The sequence below is a fragment of the Solanum dulcamara genome, chromosome 9 (genome assembly GCF_947179165.1).
Source record: "Solanum dulcamara chromosome 9, daSolDulc1.2, whole genome shotgun sequence".
NCBI classification, from domain to species: Eukaryota; Viridiplantae; Streptophyta; class Magnoliopsida; order Solanales; family Solanaceae; genus Solanum; species Solanum dulcamara.
The window spans coordinates 9,024,529-9,040,472 of record NC_077245.1 but is presented as its reverse complement, the minus strand read 5'-3'; the positions used below and the strand labels follow the sequence as shown (position 1 = coordinate 9,040,472).

Below are 15,944 nucleotides of genomic sequence, written 5' to 3'. Positions count from 1 at the left end.
GTTAAGTTGTAGGTTGCTCATAACCTAATTTTATATGTTGATTTATGAATAATGGTTGTTTTTTATTATAGCAAATTGTATTTAAAAAAAATTCAATTTTTGAAGTTCTAGCTTGACCGCCAATGACCGTTGGCGTTGACTGAAATAAGGGGTATTTTAGGGAGGAAAATCAGTATAAATGTCGGTGAATCACATAGAATTTTTTAAAACTAAAATCTCTAAAAAAAATTGCGCTTATAAAAATGATAGAAAGTCACAAAATATTTAGCTTTTGTATATGTTTTGTTAGAAAAATGTGCTAGTTATGGTAAGCTGAAATACTAGTACTGTAGATAATTATGGTCTTGTTTTCATATATATACAAATTTCGCCCTTTCAAAATTTATCTGATATTAATTATAAGATTATTCATATCGTATGACTTTTCTGTTTTACATTACTCTTTTAAATTCTATTCAATTGCTCGTGGCCTTTTGATAGACAAAGTTAAGCTATTGAATTAACAGGGAAGAAATTACTCATGAAAAATGAATTATCTTAAATTTTTTATTCTTGCTTGCTTTATTGACAAACATTTAAGATTGGAAGTCAAAAGTGTGACCATGAGACATGGTGATGGAATAAATTATCTCATATATATAATGGGATAAGTTATCTCATTTTATCCCAGAATAACTAATTCCAAAATAATTAATCCTAAAATAATTTATTCCTAACCAAACGACTCCTTAAAGTTTTACCCATAAATAAAAGTGGGTGAAAAATTCAGAACACTAAATTTTAAGGTCATTTGTAAATCTAGTTTAGAGGGGAAATGTAATTTGGTCCAACTGTAGAGCACAAACATATGGGTCCTCTTCCAAACTTTTTCTTTCCAAAACCTCAATCCTAAGTGTAACTTATAAAAATCTAGATTAAGAGCTAATTTACATTAGATACATTCCAATAAAATATATATATCCTCCCTCCTGCTCTCGATTGTCGATCTAACTATTTCAATATATTTGATAGCAAAAAACATATATTTAGATGTATCTCTTTTAAGCTAGAGAAGAAACATTATCGCTTTTTCTTCCTTTGAAATTCAAAATAAAATATAAATAAGTAAACATAGAAAAAAGTCTAATACAAATTAACACTTACTGTATATATATGTAAAAAAATAATTTTGACCTTGTATAATTTTTAAATAGAATGCACCCCTTTTGGATACCCTATTAGCCCCATTGTTATAATATCTTATGGAATACTACTTTTATTTTTATTTGCTTGAATTGTATTTTTACATTTTAATTCTTGGACTGCATGTTTGCCTTGAATTTGTTCTCTCTTCATTTTAATTTGTTGGTCTGAATTTACTTAGCACATAAGTAATTATTTTTTTGAAATTTATAATTTGAAATTTGAAATATGTTGATAGTACCAAAATACATTTTAATATTGTTATCTTAAACATATCATGTGAAAAGTTAGAAATAAAGAGTTGTTCAAAATAAAATTAATTAAAAAGACATTCTTTAATAACGGATTTAAAATGAAAATGTCATACATTGTTTTAATTTAATTGCAGTTCCAACGTGAGCGATGCCCATTTAAATTAATGTCTATAGAGTTTTCATTTAGTATCCCCCGAGTCCCACATCGGCTGTAATAAACAATTATACCTAGTTTATAAGATTCAACTTATGCAATTACAATAGCCGAGCCTGGTAGCACGGCCTTATCACTCAAGCGGGGGCATCAAGTTGTTGGGACTTCCACTTATGCAAAAATCGAATCAATCAATAACATGAATCGTATATTTTGAAGATACTTTTTAATATGAACTTTCATGCATTTATTTTGATCTTTGAACATACCATATATAGTAGAACATTTCCAAATTAATAGTCGATAAATTAGTGATCCAAATGGATGGGCATGGAATTGAGAGCCAATGAGGCTAATTATTTAATGAATTATTTTGGTTAATGAGGTTCATAAAGTACCTAAAGTTGGGTCAGGCCATGTTTTCCTTTGTAGGGTTGCTAATTTAATCAGCTCCCCAAATGTTGAATTAATTTGGGCCAGGCCATGTTTTCCTTTGTAGGAGAGGCGAGCGAGATCTGGGAGAGAGGCAAGAGAATAGTTGAGTATATGTTGAATTCGTTGTATCACGAATACAATTGATTTGTATAAATGAATACAATTGCATCAAAATAGAAGAGAACGCATTGTCTGAGGTTGTATCACAAATACAATGAATATAATTGTATAAAAAATTAGTGTATTCATTGATTTAAATTAATTAGACCAAGTATATTAACCAATACAACTAAAATGAGCAAAGAGAAAGGAGAGTGGGAGGATGGGAGAGAGGAGAATTTTTTTTTCATACTCTTTATATTAAAACACATCTTAATACGACTGAGTCGAACAAATATTTATTTTCAATTTGATAATAGAAGCGGCTAGGTCAATTCATGTCCCCCGTTATTGCACTGTGGCATGCATTTTCAAAGTCTTCTTTTTCGTACCAAGTCAAACAATGGTAGCAACTTTGTGAAATATGAAAATGAATTACTGTATTAAGCAAGACAATGGTAACATAAGGAGATTGTTTATATCAACGAAAAAATTATTAAAAAGCAAAAATGCATGTGGACCTATTATTTACTCACGACAGACAAAGACCCTATAATAAGACCTTAATGTCTTTTCTTTATTATTTTTTTCTAAAGAAACAATTCCGTAGAAAATTTTACTAAAGTAAATATTTTTATGTATAAAATAAATTTTAAAAATTATATATATAATATTGGATTGGTTTGATCTCGGTTGACTTTTGTTAGTTAAAATTAAACCAATCAAAGTATAGTTGGGTTCTTTTTCAATTCCAGATCAAGTCAAACCAAATCATTAGTCAGTTTTTTTTTATATGGTTTGACTCGATTCACGGTTTGGTTAGGTTTTCGGTTCGATTTTGTTCACCTCTAGGGTTTGGTATGGAGATTTATTAATTTTTGAAAATATTTTCTAATTTTTTCATGTTTGATTGGACAAAGTTTTTGAAATTTTTTTTCTAGGAAAATAAATTCATTAAAAATGAGAAATTAGTGACTTCTTTAATTGAACCGGGTAGAACAAGTTCTATGCATAAGTGACATTCTATGTTTATTATATCCCCATCTACCCAACCCCTACCCCTTGACCATCTCACCCTCGCCATCCCACTCCCAACCAATCACTTTCAATTTCTATATCGTTTTTCTAGATTACATATAAATGATCTTGAGATAACCATTTTTTATTTACTTATGAAACAATAGGAAATTAATAAGAAACAACTTGTTTTCGAGAAAAAAATTCATATAAAACATTCTCTACCAAACACACCCAAGAGAGAATAATTCAATGAAAAAGGAAAAAAAAGAGATTAAATTAGTTTTTCAAAAAATATTTTTCAATTTTTTCATGTTTGGTTGGCTTAAATGTTTTAGAAAATATTTTTCAAATCAATTTATTTTCCTCAAATTTAAGGAAAATGACTTCCATCAAAACGGAAAGAAAAATATTTTTCAAAACTCTTTTTCAAGCTCACACTTCAACTTTCTACCCTAACCCAAGTCTCGGATAACAATTTTTGATACAAATTTGAAATTTGACTCATGACTCTCGATTCGAGACCCAACTCCCGATCTTGAGATCCAAATTTTGGATTCTGAGTCTAGTCGAGGTTGGATTCCGATTGGAGTGTCGAGTCCCGAGTCGGGATTCAAGGTCGAATCTCGAGTCGGGTGTCTGGATCGAGTCTCGAATCTTGTGTCGGGGTACGATTTTGGAGTGGGGTCCCGAGTCAGGTGTCGTGGTGAAATTTTGAGTTGGGCGTCGGAGTCAGATTTTGGATCGAGAGTTGAGGTTGTATCTCAAGTAACGTGTTGGGTTCGAATTTCGAATCAATCCTTAGGGGCGGATGTTGGGGTTGGATCAATGTTAAAAACCTGAATCTCGAGTTGGGTGCTGAGATTGGTCCCAATTAAAAAGTTAAGATTGGGGGTTGGGTCCTAAGTTAAAAGTTAGATCCTAGGTCGGGGGTTGGGATCAGGTGTCGCGGTTCGATCTCAGTTGTGAGGTCCAGGTTAGAAGTCGAGGTTTTGATCGAGTCCTGATTTGAAATTGAGGTCTTGAAATGGGAGTTAGGGTCAAATATCACAATTCTGAAGTCAAGTCCCAAATTGGGAGTCGGGGTCAGGGTCGCAGTCGTATCTTGATTTGAAAGTTATAAGTCTAAGGTTTGGTATCGGAATTCGTTTCGTGTTCAAATGTGAAGTCCCGAGTCAAAAGTCATAGTTAGTTCAAAGTTTGAAAGTTGGGTCCTAAGTTGGGAGTTAAGGTCAGGTATTAAGGTCGAGTCGCGGATTGTAAGTGAGGTCCTGCATCAAGTGTCATTGTTGCGTCATGTATTAGAAATCTGGTCTCGATTTGAGTTTAACTACTTACTTATGCACATTCAAAGTGAAAAGGCATAAATGTCAGTTGAGGCCAAATTAAAGAACACATTTATATATTATGCCTTTGCAAATATCATAGACTATGCCGCCTTATCTCGAATATGACGTAATAATTCATTCAACATCGAGCAAATAGAAACGGGGAGATAATATCTTATATAATTACTCAACTAAGGAATTTTCAGAGAAAGTCACTCTACTAAGGATTATTATCACAAAAAGTCCATCAACTTTATTTTATGACATCAAAACTACTTAACTAAGGGTTCTTCTCATAGAAAGTCACTCAATTAAATATTCTTTTCTCAGAAAGTCACTCAACTTTCTTCTATAACATCAAAGTTACTGAACTATGAATATTTTACCTATAAAATTACCCAACTTATTTAAATAGTTTTTCAATTAAAATTTGTTGACATGAAATTTTATTTAAAATCATAATTGTAAAAAAATGGAAAGATATCCATTTAAATCATTTAATAACCTGTCTACTTGACCCGTCGCACTAAAAATATAGTATTAAACACAAACAATGATGATAAAAGAGTTTATGAGTTTATATTTTCAGTCTATAACACTCTTTTGTGTGCTATATAAGGAAAAAAAATAAAAATAAAAATAGAAAAAAATCACATAAAAGAATATTCATTTAACTCATTTAAATGTATTAATACTTGCTCATTCAATTTTATTTATATTTTAATTATTTCATTTTTTACTATACATGACTTAATTGACTTAGAATTCATACATAGTTAATTATACAAAATTATAAATCGATAATCAAATATCATATAAAATACTGTCAAACGTGATATATTAGTTATCAAATACATGAATAATTCGTTTGTTGACCAACCGCCAAATGACCTCTAAGAGTATTCTCTTGAGGTGAAAACACAGTCAAAATATTTTATTCATCATTCACGATAAATAAATTATAAACATGAGAATCAAATAAATTGTAAAAGAAAATAAAAATACTATACATGTTAAGTCGAAATTCATCTTTAATCTCGTGTAAATAAATTCAGACAAATAGGGAAAATCAATGTAGATTTTTTTTCAAAATTTAAATTCCGTATGACAAAATTACAAGAAAGGATTCACTCTATTACTATTTCATTCATTATTTCTCAATAGTGTAGTGAATGTTGTCCACATGTACAAATAAATATGAGAGGTTAAAATCATTTTTCTTTTGTTATTTTTTCAAAAGATAATATATATATTCTCACGCGAAATAATATTAAACCCAAAGTATTTATATATATATATATATATATATATATATTAAAATACTCATTCAATTTATTTATACTTTAGTTGTTCAATCTTTTATGATACATAAATTAATCGACTTATAATCTATACACATTTAATTATACCAAATAGTGAATCAATAATTCAATATAGTATAAAATACTACCAAATGTGATGCATAAATAATTCGTTTCTTGACCAACCATATCACGACAGTATTCTCTGTCAAAATTATTTTATTCATCATTCACAAATAGATTGTACTGGAATTCATCCAAACAATTATAGCAGTCTTGAACAGCCAAAATTGTTAGTTGAAAAAAACATGATAATCAAATAAAGATTTAGCAGAATCTGTAGCTATCTCCAAATTTAGTTATTGATAAGAATAAGATTTAAAATGGCTCCTCAAATCTGCTAAAAGCTGCTCTTAAAATTTGATCCCATTAAACGTCGTTAGTTTTTGTTGGATTTCTCAAACACCGTTTTTGATTTTCCTGACGTTTTTCAACCCTGACCACGTGGAACAGTAAGGGAGTTGTTCTTGTCAATTTGACCCCCACAAACCGTACTACTTCGCCACGTGGTATTGGGACCCATGAAAATATTCTGATTTAAAGATTGAAAAGTTTTGAAGTGGAGTATTTGCTTCTTATTAATTGTTATTAATTAATACTTCATCCGTTCCTATTTATATATTTAATGTTAGCCTTCATATTAAACGACTCCTTAAAAGTAAAATAAAAAAAATAATATTATTTATGTATTAATTTTATAAAATAATAAATATTAAAAAATATTTATTTATAATAAAGATGATAAATAAATAGGAAACGAATAGAGTTGTAATTGTGATCTTTAAATATTTCCTTGTTTGGGTATGTTTCCGTAAGTATTGTCTGTCACCTTGTCACCTTCTTTTACATTAAACTGCTTTCTTTTTTATTTAGTTATCGTAATAAGTTTTTACATAATTCTTAAAGGAAATAATTAAATAGAAATGTAGTTTAATATGAAGGACAAAGTTGAAAAAATAATTTACTCTTTTTTTATTATTATTTAAATTGATAACTATTTTGGAATATAATTTTTTAATATACATGATATTTTACTCTATCTGTCCTAGTTTATACCAGACACATTTTTTTTAGTTTGTCTCAAGTAACTTTTCATAATTTAATATAATTTAATTTTAAAAATTTTCTTTTATTCTTAATAAAATAATTTATATTCATACAAATAATTAAGTAATATTCTAAATTATAATTTTTTTTAAAAAAAAACTTAAATTTCATATTAAATCTAATAACATCAGATGAAATAAAGGAGAGAAAAATCAATTAGTCAATTTCATGAAAGTACTTTTCAATTTCACCAAAAGTGGTCGTACTTAGAATTATTTTAAAAGTTGAACAATATTGCTAGCATGCACCATGTGGACAGGGTGGATGTAGATAAAGGTTGAATCGAATCCGATAGTTATGAGTGTGATTTTTTGTATGTGTATTTTTTAACTTAATATTAATACGTTGGCAAATATTATATTTTAAAATTTTATAACTTTTGAAAGTGCAATAGAATAAACGATTTAAAGATTAAATGTGATAGTTAAATTTTGAATCAACTTTTGCAAATATGTATGTGTGTAAAAACTTCTCTACAAAAATTTAAAAAACTCATGCAAGTATTATTCAATGTAACAAAAAAATTAATTTATTAGGATTATCTTTATTTTTATTTATATGTTATTATTTTAGATTTCACATCTTTTAAAAAAACTAAGTAAGTCTACCATGAACCTTTATTTAGTATTTTCTTGAAGTTAATTCTCAATAAATGAACATAAATTAACTAATTTTAATTAATAAAATCAATTAATGAACACAAATCAATCATTTAATTTTCTCATATTGGTCAAATTCGACTTTCAAGGCTAATAAATTTTAAGAGTAAAATAAAAAGAATGGTATTATTTATGTACTGATTTTATAAAATAACAAATACTAACGAACATTTATTTTTAGTAAGGACGACATATAAATAGAAACGGAGGAAATATATAGGTAATGTACCATTCGGAGAAAGGTGAACCCGTATCATGCATCAACCGAACATATATCGCTTTTAAAAAATTTAAACTTTTCAATAAATAATAAATTCCAAATTTGTAATTTTAAAAATACAATAGATATTTAATGATACATTATAAAGGCAAATTAACTTATCAAACTAAATATGCTTCTGAATGCATGAAACTATATGGGTAAAGACTGTTAGCAAAATAATAATAATAATAAGAAGAATTGATGCAATATTCTTCAATTTCACACAAAAAAAACAAGTTTTAAATTGCACTTTTTTAAAAGTTGAACTATTTATAGTACACGCTCCATGTGTATATACCTGTTAAAAGAAGTCAAAGAAAGAAATCATATAAATTTTTGCACCAAAAAAAGAAACATTAATCATTACACTTTTATTATAGCCACGTAAATAAAGCAGTAGACTCCTCCTACAACTAAATATTAAACAAATTGAATATTCTACTAATTCAATAATTAGATTACTTCTACAACTAAAACAGCAAATTATTTTAGCAGTTAAAAAAACATCCAACACCAATATCACTCTAGCTTTTAGATTATTACATATGAGTTATTAGAAGTATCTAAAGATAATATAAATAAGCTCTTTTTTTAACGGTATAAGTACAACGCCAATATCTTCTCTCTTTTTTTAAAAGAAAACGAAGACATCATTTTAAAAAGTAACAACTTGTGCTGATTAACTAACAAAATTTACTGATGTTAATAATGGTGGTTGGATATAATTAAATAAAGTAGGTAAAATTTAAGGAGAGTGGACAAATATATTTAAAGATTTACGTTACCATTTGCCAGCAGGATAAGTAACAAATCTTTGAAAGGCAAATTTAAGATTTTCAATTTAAATCGAACTCACACTCACCTTTTTTTTATATATAATAACCTAACAATCTGATGAAGAATCAAAATCGATACATATATATATTATATTAATTTAATTTAACTTTAATTATTTTAAAATTAATTGAATTTTAATTTTGACTAATAACGACCGGTGAAATACCTATTCCAAAGTTTGGATTTTTTTATACTTATTCAAATTATGAGAAATAAATTGTATTTTATTTACAGAAGGATTTGTTATATGGTGCAGCATGAGCATGTTTTGTGGCCCCAGGTTATGGTTACCTCAGCCCGTGTATTTTGCGCGTACATATCTCTATCTCTCCCTTTGTAGTAATTTTATTTAACGCTATTTCTAGTCTTCTCTAACCTTCCTTTCCTTCTCACTCTCACCTCTTCACAAAAATACCCAAATTCCCTTCTTGACTCCCTTTTCACAATAAAGACTCATTTTTTCCTATCAAAATAATTCTTGATTCTCCTCAGATTTATCAGTAGCAGATATTCTGTTTTTGTGAAAGTTCACAGCCTGGCGTACTGTTTCTTTCAGAGGTACAATACAATTTTGATTGACACCACCTATGTATTCTTTCTGGATTTTGCTTGTAATCTACGCAAAAGTCTCTCAACTTTATCAAGATTCCAGCTTTTCTGGATTTATTTTCAGATTTCCCTAGATTGTGGAAAGATATATAAGGATCTGTTGTTTGTTTGGAATTCTCATGTTTTTTTTTTTTTTTTTTGGTTTCTTGTATGAACAGGGGAATGATTTTTGGTGAGGCTTCTGGAGAGAAGCAGCAGTAGTTAACACTCTGGCCAATACTCCAGTGAAGTCCTTCTCTCCCCCTTGTTGTGAATGGGATAGGGTTGAGGCTAGGAGGAGGATACTTCTTGGAGTTTCACTTCTTACTTATCTTTCTTCATCTCCATATTTGTCAAATTGGGCTCTTTCATTGCTTTGGCGTTTGCCTATTGATTACGGCTAATTTGACATCAAGATTCAATCTTTTTCTACTTTGATATGTGAATTGAAAACTTTCAAAGATCAAAACTTTTTTTGTGGGGGTGAAAAGATTAGTTGGAAAGGAGGAGCTAACAAATTGGAAGAAAGAATTTGATTTGTAATAGTGAAAGAAATGGCAATTTGCAACTGCTTCTGTGGTCCAGTAGGGAGAAGAAGCAGGAAAGATGAGGTGGGATATCAATTTTTAATACAGCCCTTCTTTAATTTGAACATGCATGTCAAAGTTTAGTACTAACTTTTTTTCATCTCATCTCTATGTTTTGTTGATTTAGGGAGAGAAGGGAACTCCAAAAACTGCTGATGTGCCTGTACTAGTTGAAGGTTCTGTAAACTCTACTACTAAAACAGATGACTCGAAATCGTCTTCCTTTGTTGTTCCTCTACCTTTTGGGAGTTCTAGGAGCAATGTTAAGGTGATGAATCATGAAAGTCCTGTTAAGGGAGATACAGAAGAGGTGGCTTATGAAGGGGAAGATGAGCATGATGAAAGCTTGTCAATGAAGAGGGACAACTCTGATTTTGATCTTCAAGCACGCATTCGCAGCTCAGGGGGAGAGTATGATCAATCATTCAACGAAGGGATTCGTCGTAATTGCTCATTTGAAAGTGAAATGAATGACCAAGATCATAACAAATCTGAGAAAGATGCAGAGACTGAGGAGGTTGTGAAAAGTGGACACATTAGTGATCCAGGGTTTGGAAAAGTAGAATCTTGGGCTTCTCCAAAGCTTCAACGCTCCTGCTCTGATTTAGCAATGAGGGATATGGTCTTCACTAAATTGAATGAGCAGCTATCACTCTCAAAGTCCAAATCTTTTGATGAAATGCAGAGATTAGCTGAGAAGATGATTTTAGGAAGTCCAGCTTCTGTGTTGACGCATCACAGTGCTGACAAAGTTATGTTGAAGAAGCATTCTTCAAGCCAACTCCTACCATCCAGAAGTCGAAAATTGTGGTGGAAACTGTTCCTATGGAGCCATAGAAACCTACAAGGAACAGGTGGTATCCAACAACTACCAATCCTTGCTAAGACTGCTCTAAACCAGCAGGGTGGGTACTCCTCGGACACATTAGAACTAGGGAAAGGCATGGACTTGAGCAACTTGGGATCTCCTGGTTTGTTCACAGAAGAATCCTTGAACAAAAGGCGCTATGACAAGGGCAAGGAGGTTTTGGATGAATTCAGTGGAGTAAGTGGTTTTTGGCCACAAAATCAGTGGGTTGCTTTCCCTGAAGAATCCTCTAGGTTTATGAGAATCAATGAGTGGGTGAATGAAATTCCTATTCATCCACCATGCTTAATTGATGAACATGATCATGTTGTAGATGAGGTTGATATCTCACATTCTCCCGATGCTGGTAAATCACCAGCAAGAAACTCACCTCTCATCAGCCCACACCCATATATAAATGTCCCAGAAGAGGTTGCACATGCTAATACAGTCATCCGGTCTCTCAATTCTTCCTCAACGGTTGCTCACATCGCAGGAGCTGGTCTGAAAGTTATCCCTTCCATGTCACACTTATGTAGCCTTCGATCTGTCAATTTATCAGGCAACTTGATAGGTATGTAATTAAAGGACAATTAGTAGTAAACTAATTTAAGGCTAAAAGAAACGGTCATAGAAAGCCCTGTTAACATAATTTATGTTTTCCTTCGACAATGCAGTTCAAATAACTCCAGGATCACTACCAAAGGGTCTTCATGTTCTCAATTTATCAAGGAACAAGATCCACACAATTGAAGGACTCAGGGAGTTGACACGTCTGCGTGTGCTTGACCTAAGTTACAACAGAATCTCTCGAATTGGACAAGGTATGTGGCTTCCTTAGACCTTCCACCAAGGATAAACTGTCTTGCATTGTGACTAGCAAAATATCCCAGTTTTACATCCTTAAAAAATCTCCCTGCATGTGACTTTGGCTTCAAATTGCATCAGGTTTGTCGAATTGTACGCTCATCAAAGAGCTCTACCTCGCTGGTAACAAAATAAGTGAAATAGAAGGGCTTCACAGACTTCTGAAGCTGACTGTTCTAGACTTGAGCTTCAACAAGATAACAACTACTAAAGCACTTGGTCAGCTTGTGGCAAACTATAACTCTCTTCTGGCTCTGAATCTATTGGGAAATCCAATTCAGATCAATATAAGTGATGACCAACTGCGAAAGGCAGCTTGCAGCCTGCTTCCAAAACTAGCTTTCTTGAACAAACAACCAATTAACTCACAAAAGGCACGAGAAGTAGGAACAGAAGCAGTTGCAAAAGCAGCACTGGGCAGTAGCACTCGGGGCACTCATAGAAGAGCAACCAGGAAAGTAACCACTGGAGCTTCTTCATCTTCAAGTGTGCATAGGAGCAGCGCGAGTGTTTCTCAAAAGAGCAGGCATAGGCTAAGAAGCCGAACTCAACTTCAGTCTTCCAAGGCCAAGTGATCTGCTCTAGCATCTCCTTGTTCCAAAATGTTTCATGCTTTCGAACAGTGCAATCCTAGAAAGCATGGTTTCATTGTGTGTTTCGATTTTGTTTATCAGTTTTAAAGAGTGGGAGTGATTTAAACATTCATGTTAAAATTGAGGTTCTTCCTCATTCTGCATTTCATTCTGAAAAGTCTGTTTGAAAACCAGGTACTTGTGGCTTTGTATGATTGTTAAATTTGGCATGTTTTTCAACATTAATTTGCACCTTTATAGATGAACTACTACTCTGCTTGTGGTTGATATTGAATTTTGTGTTAAATCCTTTTGGTCTTCTATGAAGTAAAACAATTTTGGATAATCTAATTATGTCACTCCTCTGCGAGGGAAGTACACTTGTGGGGAATATCTTGCTGACAGATTGTAAGTAAAAGCAGTAATGTCTATGTTAGAAATGCTTCATAGGCTGAAGCTGACCAAAGCAAATAGTGGAATTATGCTTCTTAAGGGATTGGTTGTAGTAATTGGAAAGGTTAAGTTAAATTTTGACTAATACATTCCAACTTCTTTTTTTTTAGTTTAACCATGACATAGCTTGTTTCATTCCTAGAGCTCAAGTAAATGTGACTGTTCCATTCCTAGAGCTCAAACTTGACACTTACGGTTACGCGTTCATTCGTCCCATCATATTTCTTGTAGTTAGTCATCCAATTTATCATCATAGGTTAAATGAACCAAAATAAAAAATCAGTCTAAGATCTTTATAACATTCTTTTTTCTGCATGATAACAAGAACCAACGATGAATTAAAAGGAGAGAAGAATCTCTGACTTAAAGAGGAGAGACAATCCAAAAATGCATTGTGAAAGGCGGAAATTACGTCAAAATCTCAAGGGTCGAAAAAAGATTATTTTTAAGCCACAGAAGCATGATTCTTGGAGTCATAAATTCCCAACTTTTTGTGGAGTGATTGTTTCAACTATAACCACTAAAAAGGAGACGTATTAGCTTGGAAAGTGTAACAACTTTTTGACAAAATTGACAACACATTAGTGAATTAATAGCATCACGAAACTGATGAATCATATGCTTTAAAGATGTGTTATGTTTAAGACCACACCTTCACAGCCAATTGACAGTGCTAATTCTGTCTATTTTTGGGCTATCCTTTTCATTTGAAAGACCAATGGGTAACACACGAATTGAACAAGTAAATACCCACTAATTTTGAGAGGGAAAATACATGTCGGGGCTAACGCCATTTCCTCAAGCCGGCTCAATTGATGTTGTAGTCCTTTATAAATTTGTTTTTAGCTTTACGTATTTTTCATATAAGATCTTTATTTTTACACACGAGGAATCTGAAAATAACACACAAGATCGATCTTTATTACTTAGCTGCTATGTTCCTTGTACTCTACGAATATGCTGCTACACTCTTATCGGATCCTCCAAAAACCTACTACTTTTGAAGGCATTATTAAAGAGCCCGACCGACATAGCTTAGTTGTGCTGATAATTTAGGAAGAGGGATATGATAAATTGATGAACCACCATAATAGGTAATACAAAGACAGAGAGGTCAATCCTAGGCTCGTCATCATAGGTTAGGTAGGCCTAATCAAGGACAGTTTTATTTTTCCTTGATGCATCTTATTTTTTTCCTCTTCAAATAATGGTAGTGTCAAAAGCAACTTGTGCACAAGTACAATGTACGCATGTCTTCACAAAATATGCATATTATAGCATCTGAGAGAACCATCAAAGATATCCGAAGAACCAAGTGAAAATAAATGTATTTCTCATTGAGTTGTGTATTTCTTATTTCAGACAAGTGCTTATTATATCATAATTTACGCATGTCTTCACAAAATATGCATATTATACTAGCTCAGAGCACCATCATGTCAATGAAGATATTGCAATTGAATGGCAATACAAGATAAACTGTGGAAGCTGGGCTATGCAAGGTTGTAACTTTCATGCAGATAGAGAGAACCAAAAGAGATTTTACTCATGGAGTCATGGTTAAACACATAAACTAACGCTTAATACATAGCAAGCCCTTTAAACTTGGAAGAATATTTCATTTAGACGCCCAAACTAAGTCTTGTTCCAATTGAATCAAACTTCTCAAATAATACTTGAATACTGAATATTATCTTATTCAATCAAATGCAATATTTCACTACAAAGCATTTCTTCTTCTGACAAGTAAATTTTTACATTATGAATGTAATACTGCTCCACATTTTGGAGATGATGGAGTACGGGTATGATCACAATTTATAGCTGAAAATAATAGGCAGCAGGAAAATGGTAAATAAGTGCTCGAAACAACTCTAGATACCTCAAGATTTATGTTGCTTTGAAATATAACATAGGTGGACGAGGTTCACCATAATTCTTCTTCTGTATTCTTCGTGTAAATTCTGCTCTACGATGCTCCATCATCACCATAAGTTACACTAAAAGTAAAAGCTAATTCAACTTTTCATGTCTCATAGACATCACTGCTTGGCTTCAACACTTTCATGTCTGCATATCTATAAAGTTTCTCATTGAACAGCACCAGCGGATCCTTATTTAGCAAAACCCCGTCTTCCCCATAAGCATCCTTTAGAAAAACAGACCAATTCATTTCTGTACCAGCCAAATAAAACGTCCGAGGCTGTTTCAAGAGCATTTGATAAGTATGCTTCGTAAGACAAAACTCTTCCTTGAACTCCACAATGTTGTGTATATAAGCTCTCTTCTCCAATGTCAAACTCAAGAACTCATGAATCAATCCAACTCTAAACTTCTCTGCCTCCACAGTCCACAAATCCAGCTTGCTTCCATCAGAATAAGGCGAAACTAATGGCAACGTATACAACAAATTTAACTTCCTTTCATCACCTTCATCCAAATCCAATGCTTTCCCATGTTTTATCGGAAACTTAAACGCCTTCTTCACCTTATCCTCATCAACCATATACTCCTTCTCCAACGCGCTCACTGCCAATGTAGGATCCCAATTCACAAGCTCAACTACCCTTTTCCCATCTTCTTCAACAACCACCTTAAAATAATCCTCATACTTCCTTATCCTATCCCTAAAATCCTCAGGTATACCAAATAAAAGTCTATTATGATAAATTTTACTCAAAGGAATCCTCTTGTCTTTCGACATCATTAACAATTTCCTAACTACACTAACTCTATCACTTTCCATTTCATTCATTACTTTACCCTCCTCATCCAACAATTGTTCCATTAAATCAGTGAAACCAATCCACATCTTACCATCATTATGCCGATAAATTTCGAAAATTGAAGGGTGTCGTTGGAGGGATCGGACAACTTTCCGGCCACGCGGGAACCCCAGCTGCTGATGGAGTTTACCGGCATCGTCAAGGCGGAGGACATGATGGGGTTGTTTGGAGAGGAATTCTTTGGTTTTAGTGAGAAATCTGAAATGGGTATCACGAAAAAGAATGTTTTCGAAATGGGAGTTGATGTTTGGTTGAGTTTGAACCAATTTGGTTCGCGGGGATTCCTTTTTCTTCCGTTTCTTACGGAATTTCTTAGGGGTTTTGGTGACGAGGAAGGAGGTGGAAAGTTGTCTGAAGTGGGAAGTGAAAAGAGAGAAAGTGGAGTTAGGGTTCAAGGAGAAATGTTGTGAGGTTTTTGAATTGGAAGAAATAGTGGTGGCTTTGGTATAAAGGAAACGCCAAATTGACATTTGTGTATTGTTTAGTTTCTGAATTTTCGATGTTGGAGTGAAGGGTTTAAGAATGACAAAAAGGGTTTTAGGATTATCA

At 32.3% G+C, this 15,944-nt stretch overlaps 2 protein-coding genes across 2 annotated transcripts; one reads left to right on the top strand and one right to left on the bottom strand.

Moving 5' to 3' along the window:
- The first annotated feature begins 9,059 nt into the window (after positions 1-9,059).
- On the top strand, positions 9,060-12,444 carry LOC129902546 (uncharacterized). The gene is made up of 5 exons (XM_055977853.1): positions 9,060-9,253; positions 9,463-9,894; positions 9,998-11,291; positions 11,395-11,541; positions 11,666-12,444. The coding sequence occupies exons 2-5, from the start codon at positions 9,838-9,840 to the stop codon at positions 12,157-12,159; spliced, it is 1,992 nt and encodes a 663-aa protein (XP_055833828.1). The 5' UTR covers positions 9,060-9,253; positions 9,463-9,837; the 3' UTR covers positions 12,160-12,444.
- A 1,835-nt stretch (positions 12,445-14,279) lies between these two features.
- On the bottom strand, positions 14,280-15,944 carry LOC129902547 (protein WHAT'S THIS FACTOR 1 homolog, chloroplastic). The gene has a single exon (XM_055977854.1). It carries the CDS (start codon positions 15,863-15,865, stop codon positions 14,636-14,638), a length of 1,230 nt encoding a protein of 409 aa, XP_055833829.1. The 5' UTR covers positions 15,866-15,944; the 3' UTR covers positions 14,280-14,635.

Bases quoted from the DNA above. Each gene is read 5' to 3' on its own strand.
- LOC129902546 (XM_055977853.1), top strand. From the start codon at position 9,838: ATGGCAATTTGCAACTGCTTCTGTGGTCCAGTAGGGAGAAGAAGCAGG. The intron at 9,895-9,997 runs GTGGGATATCAA...TTGTTGATTTAG, and splicing joins GAAGAAGCAGGAAAGATGAG to GGAGAGAAGGGAACTCCAAA. The intron at 11,292-11,394 runs GTATGTAATTAA...TCGACAATGCAG, and splicing joins TTTATCAGGCAACTTGATAG to TTCAAATAACTCCAGGATCA.
- LOC129902547 (XM_055977854.1), bottom strand. From the start codon at position 15,865: ATGTCAATTTGGCGTTTCCTTTATACCAAAGCCACCACTATTTCTTCC.